The sequence below is a fragment of the Trypanosoma rangeli genome (assembly GCF_003719475.1).
Source record: "Trypanosoma rangeli strain AM80 chromosome Unknown Tra_15.4_contig_00239, whole genome shotgun sequence".
Classification (NCBI taxonomy): Eukaryota; Euglenozoa; class Kinetoplastea; order Trypanosomatida; family Trypanosomatidae; genus Trypanosoma; species Trypanosoma rangeli.
The window spans coordinates 1-24,338 of record NW_021705984.1 but is presented as its reverse complement, the minus strand read 5'-3'; the positions used below and the strand labels follow the sequence as shown (position 1 = coordinate 24,338).

The 24,338-nt window shown below is 52.0% G+C and overlaps 12 protein-coding genes across 12 annotated transcripts, besides 11 other annotated features; all 12 read right to left on the bottom strand.

Moving 5' to 3' along the window:
* Positions 1-710: 710 nt before the first annotated feature.
* Positions 711-2,174, bottom strand: TraAM80_06521 (putative signal recognition particle; the record flags this gene model as incomplete). The annotated part of the gene is made up of 1 exon (XM_029383363.1): positions 711-2,174. The coding sequence occupies one exon, from the start codon at positions 2,172-2,174 to the stop codon at positions 711-713; it is 1,464 nt and encodes a 487-aa protein (XP_029236791.1).
* Positions 2,175-2,681: 507 nt separating this feature from the next.
* Positions 2,682-2,708: a microsatellite.
* A 44-nt stretch (positions 2,709-2,752) lies between these two features.
* Positions 2,753-2,772: a microsatellite.
* A 690-nt stretch (positions 2,773-3,462) lies between these two features.
* Positions 3,463-3,508: a sequence feature (G-rich).
* Positions 3,509-3,544: 36 nt separating this feature from the next.
* Positions 3,545-3,577: a microsatellite.
* A 15-nt stretch (positions 3,578-3,592) lies between these two features.
* On the bottom strand, positions 3,593-4,429 carry TraAM80_06520 (uncharacterized protein; the record flags this gene model as incomplete). The annotated part of the gene is made up of 1 exon (XM_029383362.1): positions 3,593-4,429. One exon carries the CDS (start codon positions 4,427-4,429, stop codon positions 3,593-3,595), a length of 837 nt encoding a protein of 278 aa, XP_029236790.1.
* A 57-nt stretch (positions 4,430-4,486) lies between these two features.
* Positions 4,487-4,515: a microsatellite.
* A 4-nt stretch (positions 4,516-4,519) lies between these two features.
* Positions 4,520-4,558: a microsatellite.
* Positions 4,559-4,961: 403 nt separating this feature from the next.
* TraAM80_06519 (Trypanosoma vivax) lies at positions 4,962-6,989 on the bottom strand (the record flags this gene model as incomplete). The annotated part of the gene is made up of 1 exon (XM_029383361.1): positions 4,962-6,989. One exon carries the CDS (start codon positions 6,987-6,989, stop codon positions 4,962-4,964), a length of 2,028 nt encoding a protein of 675 aa, XP_029236789.1.
* Positions 6,990-7,432: 443 nt separating this feature from the next.
* Positions 7,433-7,747, bottom strand: TraAM80_06518 (uncharacterized protein; the record flags this gene model as incomplete). The annotated part of the gene is made up of 1 exon (XM_029383360.1): positions 7,433-7,747. One exon carries the CDS (start codon positions 7,745-7,747, stop codon positions 7,433-7,435), a length of 315 nt encoding a protein of 104 aa, XP_029236788.1.
* A 204-nt stretch (positions 7,748-7,951) lies between these two features.
* TraAM80_06517 (aldo/keto reductase) lies at positions 7,952-8,932 on the bottom strand (the record flags this gene model as incomplete). Its single annotated transcript, XM_029383359.1, has 1 exon — positions 7,952-8,932. The coding sequence occupies one exon, from the start codon at positions 8,930-8,932 to the stop codon at positions 7,952-7,954; it is 981 nt and encodes a 326-aa protein (XP_029236787.1).
* A 214-nt stretch (positions 8,933-9,146) lies between these two features.
* Positions 9,147-9,239: a microsatellite.
* A 229-nt stretch (positions 9,240-9,468) lies between these two features.
* On the bottom strand, positions 9,469-9,888 carry TraAM80_06516 (uncharacterized protein; the record flags this gene model as incomplete). Its single annotated transcript, XM_029383358.1, has 1 exon — positions 9,469-9,888. One exon carries the CDS (start codon positions 9,886-9,888, stop codon positions 9,469-9,471), a length of 420 nt encoding a protein of 139 aa, XP_029236786.1.
* A 507-nt stretch (positions 9,889-10,395) lies between these two features.
* TraAM80_06515 (uncharacterized protein) lies at positions 10,396-10,761 on the bottom strand (the record flags this gene model as incomplete). The annotated part of the gene is made up of 1 exon (XM_029383357.1): positions 10,396-10,761. The coding sequence occupies one exon, from the start codon at positions 10,759-10,761 to the stop codon at positions 10,396-10,398; it is 366 nt and encodes a 121-aa protein (XP_029236785.1).
* A 563-nt stretch (positions 10,762-11,324) lies between these two features.
* Positions 11,325-11,351: a microsatellite.
* Positions 11,352-11,609: 258 nt separating this feature from the next.
* On the bottom strand, positions 11,610-13,079 carry TraAM80_06514 (putative sugar transporter; the record flags this gene model as incomplete). Its single annotated transcript, XM_029383356.1, has 1 exon — positions 11,610-13,079. The coding sequence occupies one exon, from the start codon at positions 13,077-13,079 to the stop codon at positions 11,610-11,612; it is 1,470 nt and encodes a 489-aa protein (XP_029236784.1).
* A 1,181-nt stretch (positions 13,080-14,260) lies between these two features.
* Positions 14,261-16,498, bottom strand: TraAM80_06513 (putative protein kinase; the record flags this gene model as incomplete). Its single annotated transcript, XM_029383355.1, has 1 exon — positions 14,261-16,498. The coding sequence occupies one exon, from the start codon at positions 16,496-16,498 to the stop codon at positions 14,261-14,263; it is 2,238 nt and encodes a 745-aa protein (XP_029236783.1).
* A 143-nt stretch (positions 16,499-16,641) lies between these two features.
* Positions 16,642-16,668: a microsatellite.
* A 196-nt stretch (positions 16,669-16,864) lies between these two features.
* TraAM80_06512 (uncharacterized protein) lies at positions 16,865-19,084 on the bottom strand (the record flags this gene model as incomplete). Its single annotated transcript, XM_029383354.1, has 1 exon — positions 16,865-19,084. The coding sequence occupies one exon, from the start codon at positions 19,082-19,084 to the stop codon at positions 16,865-16,867; it is 2,220 nt and encodes a 739-aa protein (XP_029236782.1).
* A 273-nt stretch (positions 19,085-19,357) lies between these two features.
* Positions 19,358-19,500: a microsatellite.
* A 23-nt stretch (positions 19,501-19,523) lies between these two features.
* TraAM80_06511 (uncharacterized protein) lies at positions 19,524-21,506 on the bottom strand (the record flags this gene model as incomplete). Its single annotated transcript, XM_029383353.1, has 1 exon — positions 19,524-21,506. One exon carries the CDS (start codon positions 21,504-21,506, stop codon positions 19,524-19,526), a length of 1,983 nt encoding a protein of 660 aa, XP_029236781.1.
* An 869-nt stretch (positions 21,507-22,375) lies between these two features.
* On the bottom strand, positions 22,376-23,953 carry TraAM80_06510 (uncharacterized protein; the record flags this gene model as incomplete). Its single annotated transcript, XM_029383352.1, has 1 exon — positions 22,376-23,953. The coding sequence occupies one exon, from the start codon at positions 23,951-23,953 to the stop codon at positions 22,376-22,378; it is 1,578 nt and encodes a 525-aa protein (XP_029236780.1).
* A 205-nt stretch (positions 23,954-24,158) lies between these two features.
* Positions 24,159-24,196: a microsatellite.
* Positions 24,197-24,338: the final 142 nt, after the last annotated feature.

Sequence of the window (24,338 nt, the reverse complement as noted above, 5' to 3'; positions counted from 1 at the left end):
CTGGGAATCAAAACTTTAATTTCTATCGATCTAAGCAATCCTGCCGTCGTGTCTGTGGGCCTGTGAGGGGAAAAAACAGTAGCAACAACAACCACGGAGAGAAAAAGTATGAATGAAGAACCACCAGGACAAACAGCTGCAAAAACATCGTTCACCGCCGTCATTACAACCCACCCAAACAAAACGCTTATGTGTTGCAGCGCGTGTAAATGGAGGCACCGATGGTTTTTCCTCCTTGTTTTATGTTTGCTCAGTGGTGCCTCTTTTTTTTTTCTCTTTCTTACCGTCAGTTTGGCATTGCGGGCCTCTCCCCGCGCAAAGCATTTTAGAAAATGAAAAAGAGAGCCGATAAAACAAGCCAATAGTCACAACCACAGTCATACACGCAGACATACAGGATAAAGCGTGTATATGTGTGCATGGAAAAGCAAGCTGTTTCGGCTTAAACGAGGCTTTCAGAGCGCAAATATGCAAGCATGTACGTAAGTTTTCAGAGCGCAAATATGCAAGCATGTACGTAAGTACCGCACAATCGTCCACGTTCCTTGACAAGCTTTTTGGTCCACCACGAACTGAACCTCCGCAACTTCTCCATCACCCCCTTTTTGTGGGGCATCAGAGTTTACTTTTGTTCTTCTTCACGTTGTTTTTTTTTTCTTGTGGATTGTGCTTGCATCTTTCCTGCTACCCTCACACGGTAGAACTGTGGTTTACTTCATGTTTTGCAGCTGCTTCATCATGCCTTGCAGCCCAGAAAGTCCACCCATCTGCCGCAACATCGTCGGATTAAGCGCCTTCGCCAACTGATTCATCTGCTGCTGCCCCATACGCCCTGAGAGCATACTACCAGGATCTTGCGTCATGGCCTTAAAGTTCATTTTGCCCATCTTCTTCACCACCTCCTCAAACTTCGCATAGCTAGTAATGAGGTTCTGCACCTCATGAAGAGTATGTCCGCTGCCACGGGCGACACGGAGAATACGGGAGGGAGTCATTGTCTTCTTCACACGTGCATCATCCAGTTCCGCGGCTGTCATGCTGTCCATCATGTGAATAAAGGCCTTTAGCGTCACATCCCCGAGCTCGCCCGCAGCCCCACTAAGAGCCGACATACCAGGAATCATGTTCATGATTTTGCTCATAGACCCCATCTTTAGCACATTCTGCAGATGTTCATACATGTCCCGCATCGTAAACTGACCATCCTGAAACCGTTTGTAAAGCTCACTATCGGTGTTGATGTTGGCATCCTTCATCGTATCCATCAAGGCCCGCATGTCCCCCATTCCTAGCATGCGACTCACAAAGCTCCCTGGTTGAAACAGTTCAAAGTCGTCAAAGTGCTCTCCCGTGCCAATAAAGACAACGGGACTCTTAGTCATGGCAACAGCCGCCAGTGCCCCACCACCCTTTGCATGTCCGTCAAGCTTTGTGACAATCACAGATCCAACAGGGACCTTCTCCTTGAACTGTCGAGCCTGTTCGCGAATCCCCTGGCCATCCGTGGCACTCATGACAAAAACAATATCGTTTGGCTTCACTGCATCCTGCACTTGCTTCATCTCCTCAAATAGGGCAGACTCCTGCTTGTGGCGACCGCTTGTATCAATGACAATAAGATCATACTTTTCCTTCTCCAGCTCTGTCACACCCTCCCTGGCGATGATGACAGGATCGGCCTCAGTTAGAGAGCCGTAGAAGCGAATCTTCGCCTTGGTGGCATTTTGACGCAGCTGGTCGTAGGCCCCAGCACGAAACGTGTCTGCGCACACCAGAGCCGTCTTGAGACCCTTGCGCTGAAAGTATGCCGCATACTTTGTGCACGACGTCGTTTTGCCAGACCCCTGAAGACCGACAAACATGACAACGTTCTTTTTCCCCTTTACCGGCATGAAGGGTTTCACGCCCGGGTCGAGGATCTTTTTGAGACCGTTAAACACAGCGGTTTGCAGTATCTTTCGCTTGTTAAGCCCAACTGCCTCCGACGTAATTGCAACCTCAGCACGTATCGTCTGCTGCAGCTCCTTCACTGTCGTCACATGCACGTCAGCCTGAAGCAGCGCCCGTGCCACGTCGTTTAGGAGCTCCTTTACGTCGTCTTCTCCCAAAAGCGGTTTTGATGACATCTTGGAGATCGCCGCCCCGATCCTCTGCCCGAGTTCCGCCAGCACCATCTTCGCTGTTCTCCCACCCGGACTCCGCTTCACGTGTTGTCTCCTTGCACAATATGTGTTCGCCGAAACGGCCTATCCTTCAACTTACCCACACTCGCTCGTTCTCTTTACTGGGCACTTCCACGCACACACGCACAGAAACACACAACCAGAGCAAGAAGACACCCACCAAACCACGGATGAGCCAACACGTCAAAGAAGGGAGGGAAAAAGTGTGTGTAAAAGAGGAGAAGCAGCAATGAAAAGAAGGAGAAGAAATAATAAAACATGTGACACATCACATGTTATCCGTTGCAAGGATGCGTTACCGTTTCCATCACTGTGCTGTCATCTCTGGCAGGGTAAAGAAGTAAACGCAGGGGGTGGGGATTACGCGAACGAGGGTGCGTGAAACGTGCATGAAGGTACGCACGGGGAGGTGGTAACCGCCCTCCCCCTACCGCAGTCCCGTGACAATCACGCTGCTCCACCAACACCCTCCAATTCGGATTAAAATAGGCGTTACAGAAAGAAAGAAAAAGAAAAAAAAAACAACGGCGGAAGACGAGACGTCTTTGTGTGTCCGGAGTGGAGGGGAAAATAATAATAATAATAATAAACCATGGAGAAGCACCGAGCACCCACCCACTCATTCAGAATTACAAACAAACACACGGAGCGACTCGCAGTACATCACACAACTTCAGAAAGCGCGGATGCCCACACACACGGCACAAACAAGCACAAAAAGACTCATCTTTTCCACCACCACCTCACGGCACACACTGCAGCGAGTTGAGCCCCATCACTGCACCCTTTTCAAAGTGACATGTGCCTCCATGCATTACTTACGCTTCCGCTCCGCCTTCTCCTGTTCATACTTGTTGAAGTTAATGTTTGTGATGACGCTCACCTGATTCAGCTTCTCCAGACAGTTGCGCATGCACTTATGCTCTCCGCCGTAGAAGTCGTTAAACCAGTAGTGCGAGACGCAGCGCTCGTGGCAGGTCATGCTCTTAAAGAAGTTCATACGATCCTCCTGCATTTGTTTTAACACCCCAAACTCCTCATTCCATGCGGGGGTGTTGTACGCCATTCCCCTACGGGCCTACAGGAGCTACGAGCAAAAGTCCTTAGCCTTACTTTCTTGTTGCACCTCTGGCATAGTTGTTGTTGTGACACACACACAGACGCATGGAGGGGGAGAGAGACAAAAAAAAAACACAAACAAAGACCCATGAGTGCAAGAAGGGTAGATACCCGTGTGTGGGTGTGCACCGTTAGCAACAATGCCGGCAGGGAGGCGTGGCACACACCCACCCACCCATCGTCCCACGGACTCCACCCTCCACCCATCACTCCTCTGCATCATCACATACGTACGTCACGGAAAGCAGACAAAGAAGAAGAACAAGAGAAAAAGACACGGCAATCTTCATTCAAAGAGAAGAGGAAGAAGCCGCCACACGATGCCGGGCCTCACAGCGAGCCAAAACATCCGCAACGAAGGACAGCACTGCGTCCTTGTGGTCCAACTGTGCCCCAATAGGCGTGAAAGCGCCCCCACCAAAACACAATCGACGCTCTGTCGTTAGCGGCAGCGGCAACGCGGTGGTGGATGGTGTCCCTTGCACTGGGGCCGCCGCAGCGGGGCGCACCCACCCGTCAACGAAAAAACCATCCACCTCCTCGTAGTCTCCGCCGCTCTCCGCAGCGTAAAGGCGCGCGTCCCGCACGCCGCAGCTGGGTGACCTCGACTTGAAGATACACCCATCTATTCCCGCCAGACGATGCACCAGCAACTCCTCCGCCAGACGTGGATGCCTTTGCATCAGACGCTTCCTTACTTCACATCCCTCGTCACTCCACATGCCAGGCGCAGGTAACAGACGTTTTGACACCTTTGGCGGCGCTGTCACAAGGCGACGAGGCTCGTCACGCGATTCCTTCACCAATCGTAGTGGCGGCCGCGGCGCCGGCATTGCGAGCAGGTCCATCTCTGGGCAGATGGGAACGCACTCCACAAGACGGTGCTCACGCCACAGACAGTTCACAATAAAACCGACAGGTGTACATCGATGCCCTGGCTGGGAGCAACTCCCTCCACGATACGTCACGCGCTGCCCGAGTAGACATGCGCTGACAAGCAGAGTTGGCCTGGCATGCCTCATACTTCCTACGGCACGGGGTGCGTCGCCGGAGGTGTGGCCACGGCGGTAGGCATCTAGCAGCCGCATCACGTCAACACCACCAAGCACGAGGCGTCCACTCGGCATTTTTTTCTCGTTTCTGCGCCGCTCTGTCTTCCAAATGCGCTCCCAAAACGAGTAAAGACATAAACACACACATGCGCACACACACAAATGAAAAGAAAAAAAAAACGCACAAAAAAAAATAAATAAAAATGCTGCGCGCATACGCGGGGTACGAGGTGCACAGACGGCTCTCCACCGACCTCTCTTTTATACATGCACCACACCGCTTGTAGATACAGGCATGAAAACTGTGCTACGGTTAGTTACACGCGGGACGCAACGTCCCTCCCGTGGGTGGACTCACTGTAGGTATACTTCGGTATACGCCACGCCGACACCTGTGACACCTTCCTAGCACCCAGTTGGTGTTTTTTTTTTCATTTCTTTTCTCCCCGCCCCATCGTGGCTCTCGTTGCCACGGGCCAGCATGTACAGCCGACCGAAGCAACCCCACACGGGAAGGGATAAAACACGTATAGAAAAAATACATCATCAAAAGCGGGGCAGGGACGCAAACTCGAATATATTTCCCTGCTTAGCCGCCGTAGTCTCCTCATACACCACCACGACCACGACCATGTTCCTGTTGGCTGCATGAAACACGTACATCACGCCACTCATGCAAAACTGATGGATTTTTTTCCGCAGAGCAACGTGCGTCAGGGGGCGGCGCCTCGCACTCTGTGACCATGTCCCAGTTGTCAAACAACACCTTCGCCAGAATGACAGTCATGGGCCCAAACAGAATCCCACGCACTCCGTACCGCACATAGCCAAGCACAACGGCAGTGCCAATAACAAACGTTGGCATCTGCTCCCGCTCCACCCCTGCGGCGTCCTTTAACGAATCTCCGCGCAACCCACGCGAAACGCAAAGCAACCACTCATCCAAGTACGACGCCAAAAACGCGAGGAGGCAACTCCACACACGCTGATCAACGACAGCGCCGGGAAACCCATGGGTACTTACGGCACTAAAGAGAACACACCCCAACGCAAGTGCGACGGGCGAGACCCACTTTGGTGTGAGTGGGAACACGGCGGTGAGTGTGGAAATCACCCCACAGAAGAAAGGGGTGGGGAAGGACCACGCACTGAAAAGACAGAATGTAATACAGAAGTGAAACCAGGAGAGATGCCAAAAGGACTGTAGGAGGGTCCGAAACGACACAGTGATTTCGCGCTCTATAATTCGCGCATGTCGCTCCCCGTCGCGTGAGTGAATGACGCGGAGCATCTTGGCAACCACGTAGTATAGAATCGTGTGTTCCAGCTGCAGAAAGTAGCGAAGGACACAGACAAACAGGATACTCGCATACACGGAGTCAAAGAACCCCATCACGTTCGATCCCAACTCAAACAAAAGTTGAGTTAAAGAAACAAGCACGGGCCGCCAACGCTGCAGTGAATTCTGCAACACACTGACCCAATCCACCTTGCGTAGAGGACCACCAGACCGAAAGAGGGAGGTATACACCTCACTGCTTATGTTCCGCAATGAACCAATACTCATCTCGGATGGAGATCTCGTTAGCAGAGGGGAAACAACCCGACGCACGGCGACAGCAAGTTCCGTGACGTTTGACTGTTTGAGTGTGTCGGCAAGCTCCTTTAACACCGTCTGCTGGAGCTTCGCCATAATCATCTCCTCAATGCTCGCGATGGATGTAGACGACGAGAAAACCGAGGTCGTCGCCGCCGCCGTGTACCTCGCAGTGTCAGGAAATAACGTGCTACCTGCAGCCAAAGCGGACGTACTGCCGTTGGACCACTGGTCTCTGGCATGCACGACGGCCGAGGTCGCTCGCTTTACCGCGTCGCTGACAGAGAGGACATCCGCCGCCATGTTGTACGAGAGTGCCACCGTAAAGAAAAGTATGAGTGCGGTTCGCCAGAGGCACCACATCACAGCAGTGAAACGTTCCTCCGACATGACCATAACGGTGATGGCGAACACAACCAGTAGCACGGCGTGCAGCTGAAAAAAGAAGAAAAACCCAATCATGAAATGGGCAATGGTGACGAGGATGCTCACCGTCAGCAAACGCATAATGGCCTGCTCCATGGACGTGGACGTGAGAAATACCCCCTTCTCACCCACCCCATACATGGCCTTCCCGACACGGTTGGCACCGTTCCGTCTCCTGCGGACCCCCAGGAAGAGTTTGTTGAGACCCAATAACATCACACCCTGCATGGATGCATACATGAAAAAGTGGCCTAAAGATAGCAGAGAACCAACCACACCAAAGAGCGTGGAACGAGACACCCATTTCTGGCGCAGCTGCTGCATCCTCTCCACGCACCTTCGCCTTGCGGATCGGGAAGCCGAGTATTCCTCTGTACTTTTCGAATGTAGCATGACAGAGAGCAAAATGCCAAGGCTGATGCTGTCTCCATATGGAAGGCACAAAGCATACACGGAGTACAGCACAGCAAGGACCATAATAATCATTAGACCACTTGTGGAACCAAGAACTACCTGAGACCAGATTCGTTTATATACATGACCCACTGCAAAGCTGTCCATATTGAGCATCACATTGGAACCCAGGTTGGTGATGACGTGAGACGTACGCATTTCTGCTGACGTGAGACGTATCCGCCTGCCTGAAGGATAAGGTGAAGAATCACAAGAAACACATTTTGATTTCCTGTGGACCACCGGAGCACGTGATGGTGGAGACACATGCGTTTTACGTTTCATGACGCATAACAAGGTCTCCGTCTTCTACTACAGAAACGATGCTAATAAAGCTCGCTAGCCCCGCATTCAAAACAGAACAAGAACGGCACACAGACACGCACGCATATACAGAGGGGGAATAGGTATAATGACAGAGTATATTGTGTATACGCGTGAGAAATGGAAGAACGAACACTTCTCCTCCTTTCCGTGTCGCTTTTCACTCAAAGCATGTGACGCCCCTTCGTTGAGTACGTCCTTCATTTGTGTGCAGACCGGCTTTCTTACATCCACCTCTTGTGCTTTTTTTTCCCCCCTCCTGTCTCTTCCCCTTTATTTCATTCTTCTTCATGCTCCTGATCCCAGGAATCAGTTACCTGCGTCTTCGCGTAAGCATCCACTACGGGCTTGCCGACGTTCCAGACAAACGTGAAGGCCCCCAAACCCACCCCAACCGCGGTAAGGGCTGCGGCGCAGATAGAGCCGTTGAAGGGGCGTGCGGCATCGCGATCGCACTCAAGCACAATGGCTGCAAGATGATCCTGCATGCTCTTCCTCCCTGGCTCTGCGTGGAGCAGACGCCGCTGAGTGATACGGGACACCGAAAAGGGTCCGGCAACACCACACCGAAGGAGGCGATGACACATCCGCATTCTCTCTGTGCTGTGTGGGACACTAGCTGCTTGCTACCCCTCCCCCCGCTGGGCATCACCAGGCACCAAAAGAAAAAAAAAAAAACAGATACAAGACACAATGATCGGGTGTTCATTCGCGCACCACCATAGTTGTGGGTCAGTCACTGTGCCATCCACCCGCTTCGCGTTAGCTCCCCTTCCTCTTTCAAGCCCCCTCTCTCTTTAGTCAATATGCTCGCTATGCCAACAAAAATGGTGATCCTCCACCACTTGCATGGAGGCTCGCAGGTTTTTCAACTGCTCCTTCTGAGAGTCACTGAGTGCCCCCTCCGCGAAAAAGGCTCTTGCGGCTGCCCAATTTTGCCTTAAATGTTCCTCTGACCGACTGCGCACCAGAACGCAAAGACCTTGACTCAGGCCCCACATGAGTAACACATCGTGCACGGTATACCCTGGGAAGCGCTCCCGTACAATGGCACACAGCCCAGGGTGCTCAACCAGCTCCGCATGACACTGTGCTAGTGGGGAGTACTGCTGAAGCACGATGTCGCGCTTGCAACAGAAGTCGCAAACATCTTCCTGCAAGCAGAGCGGGTGCAACTCAATCTGATTTATCACAGGTCTGCTTGGATTGCTAGCGTCAAACAAATGCGCCACGTCCTCAGCGTTATCGGCCAAATCGGGAAAGTGCCGCGGGGCAAAATTAGAAACCCCCAAATGTCGAATGACGCCTTCCTTCTGCAGGGCCCGCATCACCTTCCAGCAGCGACGCCGTGCCGCTTTGTGCTCTTCCGCCTCGTGCGGCTTGAATCCACCGCAGCCTGGCCAGTGAATCAAGACACAGTCCGCGTACACAATCCGCAGCTTCCGTATACTTTCACGAATGCCGGTTTCGACCAGCACCTCCGTCAGCATCGCCTTCGGTGCAATCTTCACTACGACAAACAACTCCTCCCGCGCCACTCCGCTCTCTGCAATGGCAGCCCCAACAGGCTCCTCATTGTGGTATCCCGCTGCGGTGTCAATAAGCCGAAACCCTAACCGCAGTGCCGCCAGTACAGCACGGCGACATTCCTCACCGCGAAGCTCATACGTGCCTACCCCCATGTGAGGAACCCGTACGCCGCCACTCGACTCAAGGCACGGCAGCGCACCCGCTTCTGCTCCACCTTGTTTCGTCTCGCCCCTACTGATCTGCACCATCTTTCGCCTCCTCGCCGAAGCCTTTTTCGTTGGCTACCACCGCACCCTTCAACCCCCTGCTCCACGCACTGCAAAGAAGGAAACAAAAGGAAGCAAAGACGTGTGGTGCATGCATCTGGCATCCCATGAACCCCCCTCCCCTCTCAACGAGAAACAAAAAAGCAACAAAAAAAAAAAGTACGAGTCCTCCCTTCGCAGCCGGACCGCCTCGTTTAAACACACCCACAATGGAAAAATAAATAAATAAATAAGAAAACGAATAAAACAAACAAACACTCACGCACATAAACAAACAAAAAATAAAACATCAGCCACATAAAAATAAATAACGCTGAAAGCAGGTGTTGAAGACATGCAAACAGAAAAGTACATGAAACAATAATAGCTGTGGCATAATTAGAATGAATGTAAGCGGAGTGCCACTGTAAAACGAGTATGTTGCCCGCCTAAAACTCCACTGCACTTGTGCGTAGCAGCACAAAATTCACTGCACGAGCCAAGCCAACCCTTGTCCCACTTTCGCAAAGTTTGTTTGATCACACTGCAACTTTGGCCGCGGAGTCGACGTGCGGCCACAAGAAAGCCATTGTAACAGTCTTGCAGTGTGGAGGGAGCCAGTCTCGGCTGAAAACAATCACAGTGGACGCGGCTGCCGTCACATCCACCAAACATAATAATTTTGCCTTGAACGGAGCAAACAACAGCATGCGATCGGCGGCCCGGTGGCATAAAACTTGACGCATCCCCCTCCCCTCCAGCATCGGATGACCCCTCGAAAGAGTGGCAGGCAAATAACTAAATATGGTGGGTTGCATATCTAATATGCTTTCCGATTCCAAGACCGCATCTGCGGAGTCGTGCGTGAGGAACGCGAGACCCGAAATCAGACTGTGAGAATCGACTCTATTTTGAAGAACTCCATTCGCTTGAGAAAAAGTTGTAAATAAAGCAGTCATCAAGGAAGCGCCCGGACGGGAACTTGTACGCCCCACCAAACACAATCATACAGTGGGGCAAGACACATGCAATATGCCCAAAGCGTGGCGACGGAAGAACTCCACCCTCTACTTTTACTCGACGCCAGATGAATGTGGAAAGCTTCAACTCCCAGAGAGCGTTGTCACCAAGGGGGAAAAGGACCCCACCAAAGATGCATAGACTTTTTCCAATTTATGCATGAGTGGTGGATGCCGCGGCATCGAGCAACCCAACGACATCACTCTTCGTATGCACTGATGACGTTGTGTTGGGGGGTACACCACAGCCGAGTGGCAGTAACGTGATGCTGAGGTCTCCATCAGAGAAGAGTGCGGGTCTAGCCCCCGGGTCTTCACACGCGTCCATCAAAATGACTTTTCATGTGGTACCCAGACATTATTGACGGAAGCAACACCATGCCCGCCAGAAAGAATAGCCTTTCCCTCCACTATGGGCGCCTATGTGTGTGAGCGACGTGCACTCGGTCACTGGAGAGAAGCAGATTCGCAAGCGATGGGTGACGATGGCGATAACGATGCTGGTTCTGGTGCCACCAGAGAAGTGGGGAAACTCCGTAACACCAGCAAAGGCGGCGGATGCACCTCTACGCGTTGCAACACCACCCGAAATGACCTTATCAACTCAGTCACTGGGAGGGCGTACAGGTCACTAAACGATTCCGCACAATTTGCAACACCAAAAATAATGGCGTAGTCACTGTTCAGCGCACAGTGCAGCCGGTATGCTGGTGTGAGTATGTCGCGTCTGCCACCCAGGGAGGATAGGCTCATATGCACCTCTGTGGAGTGTTCTACAAGATCCGACACCATCTGCCCCCTCGCGGTGGCCATGCCCCTTCTCACGGCTCTGCGTGCTCCTCTGAGACTCAAACGCTACCAAAAAAAAAAAAAGATGCCTACGCTGAATATGCTCTTCTACTGCACACAATTATTCTCTTTGCAGCTTGCGTATGTGTGTGTACGTATATCCTCCCATCCCAAGGTTTCACTGTCCTGCCTGTGTGCACCTCCCCTGAGAACTTCACCTGTAAAAGAGATGAAGAGAAAAGCAACAGAAAATAGAAACCCGCCACACATATACATACACACACGCAGCAACCACTGCAAGACACGCTGCACGGGACTGCACCTGCAACACAAGTGCAACAAAAACAACTGTAGCAAAAAGATTTACGTGTGACCAGGACAAAAAGTCGCCGAATTAAATAATATATATATAAAAAAACATTCATAGCATTTCCAAGATGTCATTCAGGAATCAAAGTATGTCTATGTCTTCTCGGCAACACGGGTGTGGGCCTCAAGCCAAAAAGAAAAAAGGAGAGGAGAGAGCGGAGTTGCACAATCAGCTCCCTCTTCAAAGGCGAGGCACCGATCCACCGGCGGCGAAGAAGACAAACAAAAACAAAGAAACAAACAAAATAAAGCGGCATACACGCCGAAAGGCGCACTACGCGAGATATAAGCCGCCAAAGAGCTGGGAAGCGTAAAACAAAGAAAAAAACAGCAAAAACCAATAAAGAACTCAACAGAGTTCAAATTTATATAACAAAAGCGGAGAGAAAACAAAAAAAAAGGGAGGGGGGCACAAACGAGCCTAGAAACGTGACCATTTCGTAGCGACACATACACCCACACGTATGCGTAAATATTGAGAGATACGGTTATGCCTGCATACGTCACTCAACGGTATTATGAAATGGACTGGCGTTCCTTTCCCTCGCATCAGAAACTTTTTCCCCCACCATACGGTTCCCCGTAAGATTGCAAAATTCACTCGTTGCGTCCGTTTCACCTGTAGACTCCTGCGCACGCTTCCCGTCAAAAAAGTCCTCAATTTCCTCCAGCGTGAGGCCCTTTGTCTCCACCACAAAAAACTGGATAAAGACGGCGGCGAAGGCGATGCATCCGCAAATAACGCTGAACGTGCCTCCCACCCCAATAGAGCCCATCATGATAGGGAATAACTGCGACACAAGGGCGTTCGAGCCCCAGTTGCACATCGTTGCCACGGATGCCGCCGTGATGCGCAAGCGGTTTGGAAAGATTTCCCCCATAACGACCCACGGCATTGCCCCAAGACCTGGGGCGAAGAAGACAAGGTACACGCCCAGTAGCGCAAGGAATACCCATCCCCCGATCGAGTACGTTACTTGAGTGCCAAGACAAAAACCGACAGCTGTCATTGAAATTGTGATAGCAAGGCAGGCGTACGCACTTACTTGCAACAGACGCCGCCGTCCCCACCGATCCACAGTAAAAAGGCAGCACATGGTGGAGATGGCGTTTATGCCAGCAAGTGGGATAGAGAAGATAACTGGAGTCTTGGGATCCCTAAATCCGGCATCGTACAAAATAACGGAGCTGTAATACATGATGGTGTTGATGCCTGAAATCTGCTGTAGGACGTGCAGCATGCACCCAATAAGCAGACGACGTCGCATCCCCTTCTCAAAAATGCCGCGGTAATTGGGTGCAAAGGCCTCAGAGTTGTCATTGTCAGTGACCTCACAAATGTCCACCTCAAACTCCTCTGCCAACTTCAACGCTCGTTCGCGATCCCCCTTCACAAGAAGCCAACGTGGGCTTTCCGGGAGGAAGATGAAGAGCCCAACCAGTTGAATTATTGCCGGCAATGCACCTAGACCGAGAGCCACACGCCACCCAACGTTAGTGGAGGTAAACTGTACAAGAAGTGCAGTTACCGCGGAGGCGACACATTGCGCCCCAGTGAGGGAAACACCATTGAACACCACGGTGGCTCCACGCTCTCTGGCCGAAGTGATTTCTGACAGATACACAGGGACTGTAACAGAAGACATGCCAATCCCAAGTCCTACAACGGCACGCCCAACTAACAACATCTCCACATTCATTGCCACGGCCATGATAATTGATCCAGCGATGAAGAAAACATCGGCAATGGCAATGCAGGCACGGCGGCCGCAGCGTGTGGCCAAAAGCCCAGGAATAAATGCGCCCACAAAGGCCCCCGCGACGGCAATGCTCACAATAAGACCTGCTTTCCAGGAGTGTCCTGAAAATTCAAACCAATCCTTAATCTGAAAGAGGGCTCCGTTAATGACACTTGTGTCATAACCAAAGAGAAACCCTCCAAGAGCAGCAAAAAGTTTTATACTCAACCGCATGTCAAACAATGGACTCTGATATTTCGCGTCTTTGATGTAGTTGCCTTGACGTTCCTTTCCCCGTGCGATTGTTGTACCGTTTCTTTTCTGCTTTGCTTCCTATTGGGTGGGTACGATTGTTTATTCCTTCTTTTAGTAGTTGTTGTTTTCCCTATTGGTGGGTTCCGCTGCTTCTGCTCCCACTTACGGTGTTGCTGTGGTTTCCGTCTCTTTTTGTTAGAACTAGTTGCGCCACGGTCCCTCGGTACTTTAGCGACTTCAATGAACTTGTAACTTCTTCTTTGCTTTCTCCGCAGTGGTTTCCTTGGCGGCGTCAGGCACGCGTTTACAAGAAAAAATAGGACGGAAAAAGAAGGAGGGGAAGGCACAGTGCGTGAATAGATGCGGTGAAGGCACGACAAAACCCTCTCCACCCTGCAGGAAACAACCGTCACAAAAACAACGGCATCCTTCAGGGGGCGAGAAGGACATGAGACTGCGCGGAGCAGCAGACATAAAGACACATAAACACGCACACAAACAAACACACAAACGGACGCAACGTGTCACTCAGGACACACACACGCATCTTCTAAGAACACGAACAACAAACAGTTAAATTCTGGGCCGCCTTATGAAAAGGTGGAGTCAGAGACGTATGTGAAAGACGCCACCCAAACAGCGACGTACACACAGGCGTGGAAAATGCGAGAACAAAAAGCGTCAACAATGTGAAGTGTACAAAACGTTTAAGACAATCGAGGGGGTAAAATCTAAAAGTGTTGTGCTGTGGAGAGAAAGCGGCAGCGCAGCAATCTACCAGATGGCTGGTCACACAGTCTTCCCCTCCCTATCCGAAAAAAAAAAAAAAAGTGTCCCATTACGAAGGGAAACATGTAGATGTAAAGCTGGTGCGCACCCTATTCGGTGGAAAGACAACATGTGATGTCCACATGGCCGCAGCGTAGATCGAACGCAGCCACCGCTTCAACTCCTCATCTTCCTTCTCTGTGATTGTTGAGTTCCTCCCTCTCATGCTTGTCGCTCTCGTGCGCGCGCAGGGAGTGGGGAATAGTTCTAACGTTATAAAATAAAAAAAAACATAAGGCGCTCGCTACCTGTGTCATAAATACACGACGGCAACGTCGGTTTTCCTTTGATTGCATTACCAGTCCCTTAAGGTGTCGCCCATGCGTCCTCACCTACGGTTCATCGAGAGGTATGACGCTGGTCTCAGCGTTGTCAGCACTGTCGTTCAGAGGGTAGATGAGGGGTCGCTGGGGTGTCCCAAAGAGCGTCTTGCGCACAAGCGGCGAGTCCGCGTCGTGATGGCAGGAGTGGGAGTCGTCATCGAATAACACACGTGGTCCTGTGTGACCGCCGCCACCCATACCAGCGCACGCACCTTCCCCCACAGGGGCCCTTTCAAATAATAAATTGGTCCGTGTGTTTCCCAGCGTAGCGTTAGATGAGGGAGTCCATCGCAGTTTGTTACCCTGTGAGGCAACCGCTGTCGCCACTGCAGCTGCAGCTGTGGTGTTGGTCATGCTCAGTGAACATCCAGGGCACTTAACAGAGGTTGCTGGACTAAAACACAGCGCCACAGGGGAGATGAATGGGTATACCGTTCTTGGGTTATCGTCCTTACCCTGCGTATTCACACCACCGACTCTAGGGGTACACACAGAGAGAGATAGAAGCCTGCCAATGCTGCAGGCACCTGATTCACCACCACGCCGCCGCGAGACGTCCACACTCTCATGATGCGACTTCATACATGTGGAAGCACCTCTGGGACTTGAACCGGCGCTAAACGAAGAGGACCACACACTGCATCGTCGCACAGAACAGGAAAGATTGACATCTGAGCGATTTGCATCACGTCTGACATGTGAGGAGCCACCCCCTACTGCCGCTCTAGACCGCTTAGCGGGTGTATTGCAAACGGAGCGGAAGGTGTACCGAGCCGCATCCACAGGCCGGCGGCAGCGTGGTCGCAGTGGAAACGTCACCTCCGTGTTGTCGCTGTCGACCCCGTACTTTTGTCGAATAGGATCAAAAAAGGCATGCTTCATTGTCTCGCCTGCAGTCAGGCGTTTCTGTGGATCCAGTGCAAGAAGTCCGTTCAAAAGATCGAGCAGTGCTGCAGACGGTGCAGACAAACTGTCAAACAACGTCGCTGCACGTGTTACGTCCGGGTAAGAATAGAAGTTTGTACCAAGCTTGGCGTAAATTTGATGGAGCACCTGAAGATCCGAGGATCCGCAGAAGGCAACCGACCCAGTACTCAGCTCAAACAACGTGCAACCCAAAGCCCACATGTCACAAGCAAAGTAGTCCTCAGCACGACCCATGAGCTGCTCTGGGGATTTGTAGTACAAGGTCCCACGTCCACCCCAGACATTGCTGCCTTCGTGCATAAAGTGCGCGGCTCCAAAGTCTCCGAGGGCAGCCTTCACATGTTCCGTCTCGTAGAGGCACAAATTTTGAGATTGGCGTTCCGTGTACCTTTTGTAAGACTCTGCTCTTGGCGTGGTGATGCTGGTGGTAGTCTGTGCAGCGGCACTTGCAACTAACTTTGCCGCATCAATCCGACGAAGGAGGATGTTGCTGGGCTTAACGTCACGGTGGGCGATACCGCGTTTGTGAAGATGGGCAATTGCAGAGACTACACTATGCAGCAGTGGACGCGCAATATCTTCATTCATAAAAGCGGTGTTGGCCGCCCGCAGTTCTCTCCCAACATCGCTGTCCATGAGCTCCATTGCGAAGAAGGTGACCCGCTTTGAGGTGGTGTAACTACCGAGGAACTTTACAATGTGATGATGTGGCCCAAGGTACTGCAGAATCATACTCTCACAGGGCAGACGGGCTGCAGAGGGAACGCGTCCCAGTCTAAAAGAACTAGTTTCCCTCTCTTCATCATCATCATCATCACATATGGGGTGTTCCTCCTCTGCCTCCTTCGTTTCCTCATCTTCTTGTTCCTCCAACGTGAGGTCAATGTCGTCGTGCATGTCATCCTCGTTGCTGCGGCTGGTGTAGCTGCTGGCGCTGCTGCTACCACCACTACGGTGGTAGTCGACGTCCCGCAGAAGGCTGACGTCATACGCCTCCTCACCACCGCTGCCACCATCTCCCTTAAACGCCGGTGTCGCCGTCCTTGCTGTTACGGGCGTTGTCAAGCGATAGGCAGCTGGAGTCCGACGCGGATGATGATGATGATGATGATGATGGGGGTCGTTCTGCGATGCAGAACACAAGAGGGCTCCTCCGCATTCCGTTGCATGCCTTGGGTACAAACGTTTCACCGCCACAAGCTCGCGGGTAATGTGGTGCTGCGCAAGAAAGACAGTCCCACTGCCACCTGAGCCAAGCTTCAGCTTACACACGTCAAACTCAAACTCTCCCCGCTCTGCCGCGCGGGCTGAGAAAACCATCTGCGTATTCCTCGCCGCTGCCAGCTCGCACGACCTACAAGAGTATCTTCCCAACGACGAGACGTTGTTGACTAGATATCAAAAGACGCTGCCGCCCACAGCCACGCGACTCTACCACCCGCTGTGCCGGTTACTCAACCTCCATATATATATATATATATATATATATAATGGAGGGTTGGAAAAGACGGAAGATGCGCACATGATGTAGGAGATGGAAACAACAAAACATTTTGACTTTCAAGAGCAATGAAGCAAGTGAACATGAAGAACCATAAAGATATTAATTGCACGGAGCATGCGTGTGGGCTACAGTACAAGCTGAACCACACAAGGCTCCATAAATATACACCGGGTAGCAAACCCTTAGGGAATACCTATGCCCTCAATTGCAAGACTAGGCAATACAACCTGTCCACACTCGTCGTCCAGCTCACTCAACAGGAGTTGCATACAACGTTTAGCGTCCCGTAGGCGGCGCCGCGAAAGAAGCGCATCCATGAATATCACGTAACTGCCTTCCGTGGTGCAGTTGGCCGCCATGGAGGCAAGCACCTCCTCACGAAAAAAAACATTGAGAGCTTGTGCACCAGCCTGCTGTGTTGCAGTTATTTTGTTCCAATCCATAAGGGCCTCGTCATCCAAAAAGAGACGACATATCAGTCGACGCAGCGGCATACTCATGACATCGTCGTGAACCATCGTCCACAGTGCCAGCAATTTACTGCGGGATGGCACATGGAGCTCCACAGCGGGCGGGGAACCGATCACGTCGGACTCGCACGCGTACTTTCGCAGTAGGCTGCGCATCAACACGGAGTGGCCGGAATACACCAAAGGAAAAAAACGACGCGTCGTGTGGCTCTCGGTGGTCAGCCGCACCATGTTCAGCACCCACCGTGCCGTGTCATTGTCATCGCCAAAGACCTCTCCGACGAGCTGCTGCACAGTGGCAAAGTGCACCCCGCAGTCAAGGGCGGCGGCGCAGGCAGGAATGCAGTGGGCGGGGGTCAAGCGGCCAGATGCAGCGGCCACGCGCAGCACGGCAAGCGATCGGTGACCCATCCACGCCTCCTTGCGCCCTCCCACACCTGTGCGCATCGTGCGACAGACGACCGTCACTGCATCCTCAAGGGCCAGGGGGTGGTGCCTAAACACTACAGCGAGGGCAGGGCTGTTAACAGAAAGATGATTCCACACTAATCGCGCCGCCTCCTCATCATGACCCATTCGTTTCAGACGTCGCAGCAGCGGCAGACAGCAGCGGACAAAAGGGATGTGGACCTGAAAACTACGAAACGTCAGCGCCAAGGCACAAAACACCATTATCGGGGACAGGTTTAAGCGATACAAAAGACGCGGATGACGCAGTAACGCACAACTCCACATTCGTCGCGACAAGGACCGCGAGGAACAAAGTTGTGTGATGAGAAACTTCCGCAGCTGGCGCAGTTCTTTTGTTAGCTCGGAGGCATCCTTTTTACGATGGGCATGTGCCACCAAAGACGCCTTCATGGGGCTACAGAGAACGTCTACCAGCGTCGCTATTTGACACGCCTGCTGTATCAGGAGTGAGTGCGGCAGGACAAGATCCTTCACCTCCTTCCACAGTTCCCCTGATGGACCAATACTCTTCCTGTACAGACGCCGAATTTCACTTCGCGGCATGGAAATAATTTCAACAGGACCACATTGTGTGGGATGGGCAAATCCCATGTGAAAGGCTGGGCCAATTTGCTGCAAAAGGCTCTCGTCGTAGGAGGGGCTCGACTCAATCACCTGACCGAAGTCGTCTTGAAGCATAAATGGAATAAGACACTGGACCTGGGCGCCTTGCGGTGTGGTTGCCACTGCCGTTGCATTGATCCACGTAAGCTTCTCAAACACAGGGACGACACTCTCGTCTTGCATGACAAGTTCATGCACTGCCTCGACAAGTAACAGCCGGGTGCGTTGCATGCCAAGCGCTGACAGAAGCGGATAGCTGTTCTTCGTTCCAGCACACTCGAAGGGTTCAGAGGATGACGCATGAGCTTGAAGGTGGTGTTTATGCCGCGACAGATGCCTTTGCTCCGTCAACGATTGATGCAGCACAGACACAACCGTTCGCAACGTCTCCACATCTCCAATGGTACCTAACGTCCTTAGTGTCTTGCGCATTCGAGCGGTCGCCCGTATCTTTGCACGCATCGTTGTCCTTGCCTCCGGACGTTGCCATGACTGCATCAGCTCCACCCCTTGCGCAGTCTGCCCTGCCTCCACTAAAACCGCCAGACACTGCGTGGCAAGCGAGAGGGGGAGGTGGTGCATATTCCACGTCTGGTCGCGTTGCGAGCCGGACTGCGAGAACCTAATGACCGCCAGTGCACTACCCCACGTGTCGCTGACGCTGTGTAGCGCGGCCGTTGAAGGCCCTACTTCTCTTGTCGCTTGTGCGTGTTCTTGTTGTTTACGTTGCAATCCGTCCCTATTCACCGCCGGCGCAAGGCGGCCTGCCACAGCGGCGCCTGAAGCAAGCAACGTCTGTGGAAGGGAGCTCACTGCGGCGCGAGACCGCACCTTCTCTAGCGCCTTTAGCCAGCTCATAACTCACAAGCTGTCAAACCCCCCCACACCTAACTTCACTGCGTGTGCAGATACCAACCAACGTCACCTCCCCTTTGAGATGATCCAGCAGGATGAGAAGAAAAGGAATACAGGTGGATTGACAAGGATGCCACTGCACTGAAGGCGGAAGCTCATCGCAGGGAAATATACAAGGCAAAAGAGCACCCTCAAACACACCGTGAGCCGCTCAGACAAACCGTAACATATGAGCGTATCCGCAGCAGTGCATTTCTCTACCTTAGCAGTTCTGCGAACAAATAAAAAAAAGAAAAAGAAAGAAAAAAAAAAAAGGCACAGCCACGGCAACATCATAAAAAAAAAAAAAAGAGGAAAAACCGAAAGCTAAACCACAAAACAAGCAAGCAAACAAACAAACAAACAAAAAAACAAAAAAACTCTTGTTGCATCCAAAAGTGCTTCAATGAGACCAAGAGTATATTCTCCGCAGGTTTGAAGAACTGTATAAAAATGACAACGGTTTGAAAATACTCGTCCTGGATGCCTCCTCCACCACCGGTGTTAAAATCGTCATGTCCTCCTGCTGCCGTAAACATGAGCCATCCTCGTTTCCACCTTCAGGGTTACTGTAGAAAGAGCCAGATAATGATGTGCTCGTTTCCGCATCCCCTAGTGAAGCTGCAGCAAAGTCCAGCGGAGGTCTGCTGCCAACTCCCGAAAACAGAGTGAGGCAAGATCCCGGAGATGTTTTTTCTTCCGGATGCGGAGGGGACAAGCGGCAGGTGTTCCCAATCACCGTTGTCCTCCGTTTCGCATCATGCGATAGAAGCCTGGGAAACTTAACCCGAGGGTACGACAGGCTTCTAAAGAGAGTCCCCTCGTTCCGTAATTTTGCAGATCTCCAAGTTTCTCCTTGTTCTTCTTCCACACTGCTTGAGGAACTTGACAGTGAACCAAAGTGGTTATTCTTCTCACTTGAAACCCAGCGCAATGCCGCCACATCTGTGGAGTGCATGCCGTCACTATTATCAGTGACCAAGGCCGTGTCACTCCCTGTCTCTTGTTTCATGTCTTCCCCTCCTCTGGTAGTACCACCAGCCGCATCGTCGTTAATGATTACAAGCGCCGACGATAAGTCCATAGACAGCAAATCTTTTTCTTCAGCTTGAACTGAAACCGATTGCCCGTCCATGTCCACTGTCACTGAAGCGTGCAGCGCAGCGTAGAATACACTTTCGTTTTCGTTACCTTCGTTGTTCGACTGTGCTTCCTCTCTCGCTATATCCCTTTGTACATGATCATCACTATAGGTGCTTACGTCTGTAATCCCTGTGTGCTCTTCCCCGTGTTTCATTGGTGCCATATGGGAACCAGTGTCTTGAGAGGCTTGAGACTCAAGTGGTGATTCACCTCGCTCTTCCCTCCATCCACCATCGCCGACACGCAAAGTAGTGGCGGCTGGAGAGACATTGGGCCCTGGAAGACACATGCCGCTCCCAGTTGCCAGATGGAGAACCCCCTGCATGTTTTGCAGCAACGGCAACGACGCATCTGAGGGTGAATATTTGTTGCACTCCAGAGAGATGCGGTGTAACAGATCAGTGTTCGAAGTGGCGAGGGCCGGACCAGTCTCGTCCAAGCCTGTATCCAGGTCCGTGCGGGTGTTGGACTCTCTATTGGCACACGGGGAATACGAGTTTGACATCACCACCTTAAGCGGAGAGGGAATAGCCTCCCCAGACAAATACGAGGTTGTGTAACGAGGTTGCTGTGAGATGGAGGGATGCAAGTACCAGTCCCGCGGTATTACAGACTCTGGGAGTTCACCAACGCGTGAAAGATCAGATACTCGTGCCTTTGGTGGCTCCTCATCAACCAAGCGATGGAGGTATGTAGCTAACCTCTTTGGGACAATTCTGTTACACACCCGTGCCGCACGATTGCACCACAATGGAACTCGCAACTTTTGCACCGTGGACAACAAGTCGCAGAAGCGCTGCGCAAAGTGATTGCAGTTATGATTAAGAATATGATAATCACTGCTGCACCACTCATTTTCCAGCCTGTGAAGGACGGTATCGACCTGCTGTGGGGATCGGGTGGTGACACCCAAGCAAACTGTGCGGTAAAGTTTGCCAGCGGCCTGCCCTGGGTACACGCAAAACAGTCCTGAGGCGTTAGCCGACTCGACACACTCCCCATACCCCCATTCAATGCCGTAAACGACAACACCGCAGTGGTAGACCCCCATTCCCAGCTTCTTCAGCCTCTTGTTCTGCTCCAACAAGCTATACACGTTTATTTCCACAGTTACCGCCACACACTGCCGCGGAATCGTTGTTGGTGGGGTACATCGTTTCAGGCCCTTTTGCTCCATTGTGGCAATCTCCGCTCGCTTGTCGGCCACGGCATCTTCCGCATTTTGACAGCAGCAGAGCACCATCCTCCCTCCCACGACACCAACCCCACTTTGCTTTTCCTTCTCAATTTGCTTGCCCCTCCCCCTCCCCACCCACCCCTAAAGTTTTTTATTTATCTTTTGGTAGTTGATCTCCGGTCTTCCTTTGGGCACACGCCGCCACCGCCTCGCGGTCGTGTGTAGCTGTAGAAATATACGCTCCCGTTGCCCCCCCCGCTGCGGTGGCGGAAGGCAGCAAACAGCGCACTGTAGTAAATGAAAAGGGTAAAAAAAAAAGAGAAAAACGCAAATAAACAAACAAGATAACAACGCACATGCTTGGCATGCCACATGTCGGCGTAGTATTCATCACATTGGACACGAGGCGCCGGAGTGGCAGTGGGCCCAGGCCGACTCGGAGAAACAGGGGTACAACATCCTGGGTGGGTGGGTGACGCATCCGCTCAGCAGCAGCACCACCAGTAACAAAAAACAATAGCCGAGCCAACGAGGCCACGCCGGTAAGCGCGAGGATGCACCTCACAACCACCTCCGCCCACCACCACAAAGGAAAAAAAAAAAAGACAAGCAAGCATACTTAAAAGGATTAAAACATTGTATGTAATACAATAACGCGGAAGCAACGACGCACGATGCCAACAATAAATATGCGCTAGTTCCGTTATCTTTGAGTGCCATCCGGTGAAGGCTAAAAGCCCCCCAACATAAGTATGTCCGTGCATGTGTGTGTTGGGGGTGGAGTGGGGTGGGAGAGACACTGCGCTCACGTACATTGTTATAGTTCACCTCAAAACATGACAGTTGTTTTCTTTTTTTTCACTGTTGCTTTCCCACTTCTTTCACATTTTTCCTCAGGCCAGTGGCGTATGCAACTAAGACGGTGGTGTGTAGATCTAGCAGTAACCCACCACCGCACCTTCACTGCTTCCACTCTTGTCGTGTGATAAATCTGGCGTCAGTAGTGGGTTCACATCCATCTCATTTTCCTCTTCCTCTTCCTGCCTAAAACCGTCAGGTGGTTGAAGTGTTGTATCTAAACCTTCCAGATACAACGTTGGAGGCGCCTGGTTGAGGGCATCCGTGCAATTTAGAGAAAAAGATGCATCTTCTCCGCAGCGAGCTCTAAGCTCCACGTTTTCCTGTTGGAGAGCACAGACCTTCTCCTTAAGGTGGGTGACTATTTCATAGAACAACACACGTTCCCGCTCAAACACAGCATTGCAACCCACACAGATATGATAAGAGTTATTCTTAGAACCCTGTTTCTCCACATCATTTTCACCAGCAAGAAAACTCTTGCCCTTCAGACCAAAAGGCAAGATTTTTTTTCTTGCTGCAGTGCGACTGACGGAACTACCGTTCCCCCTTGAATGCAAAGACGGCGGCGTTGGAGAGTTGACGCGAGGCGTTGGCATAACATGCAACACCGAAGGAGAGGGCGGCGAGCTGCGTGAGGCGGACTTCCTCCCTGGTTTGGGTGATCGCGACGAATCAACGCGTCTCCCACGTCGCAATTGGCGCGGCGCCGCGTGACGTTTCCCACCAGACAACGACCGCTGCACTGGCGAGTCATGACCCTGTAGAGCACCTGAGGATTGCATGAAGCACGTGAGTGAGGAGGCCCGGGGCCGAGTTCCCCTCTCTATGCTGGTAGAGCGTGATGTCCAGCGACTGAAGCTGGTTGTGCTGGTGCTACGAAGGGGCAAAAAACTGTCAGCATCACTTCTTCTTCGTGGACTCATTGCGGGCGCAGGCAGTGGCGGCGGTGCCAGCGACAGAGTCCGACTGACGGAGGAAGGTCTACTAGGCGAAGCCTGCCGCAAGGACTTAACCAACTCCGCAAGTGAGACGTCAAATAATTTCGCCAGCATGGCTCTGTGTCCTACACGAACCATTTCCACAGCCAGGGGTTCCTTCTTGTAATTTATTTTCCACACGCCCTCTCGCGTTGCTGCCACCCCGCCTTTCACAGAAAGAAAGAAAACACGGAATAGCGACGTAAACTCATTGGCCTCCTCTATTGTTCGTAATTCCATCTCCCCTGGGCTGACCTCTCGCTGGAGAACGTTGTCAAAGACGATAAGCGGATGATACACGAAGGCCCTCGTCGTGGCAACGTTGGGCTCGTGAACCTCCTTTACCGTCCGGCTCCCGTTTGGCAAGATGCGGTACTCGTTGTTGAACATCTTCCCGTTCACCTCAAGTTTGGCTACAATTGGCACGCGAACGTCTGTGTCGAAGCGAATACTGAACGACCCATCATTCATGAGGGCGTACGCCACGGACAGCTCCGCCACCCTGTATATTGGGCAGAATGAGTTACCCTGGATGAAGCGAACTCTGCAACGCGTGCCCACGTGGTCGATGCTGTGGGCAGCAGGTGCTCCTCCCTCTCTATATCCCCCTTCTCCAATCTCCCTGGACTCTTGGGCCTCGTTGGCGGAAGCGTCACTGCGCAAGGGCCCGCCCATTTGAAGATAACCGAGAGCTCCTAGGAACGTGGAAATAAATAAATAAACTGTAACGTACCTCTCTCTATGCAAATGCAACTCTACATGTATCAAGTGACCAACGCGCACCTTAATTAATAACCTTGTGAACAACAAGAAAAAGAAAAGACTACAGTGTTCCACGCGGCAGAAGCAAATAAACAGAGGGGCGGGGCGGGGGGAAAGGCACACACACACGTACACACACACACACACACACACACAGGAAGAAAAAGGGAGGGGCAAGAATAAATAAATAAAAAAGAGAGGTTTGCGAACATGTGTGAGTGGAAAACTACATCAAGCGCCCCTCAACACACCCGCATGTTTGGAGGCGGCGAGGGAACGCCGAAACAAACAAACAAGG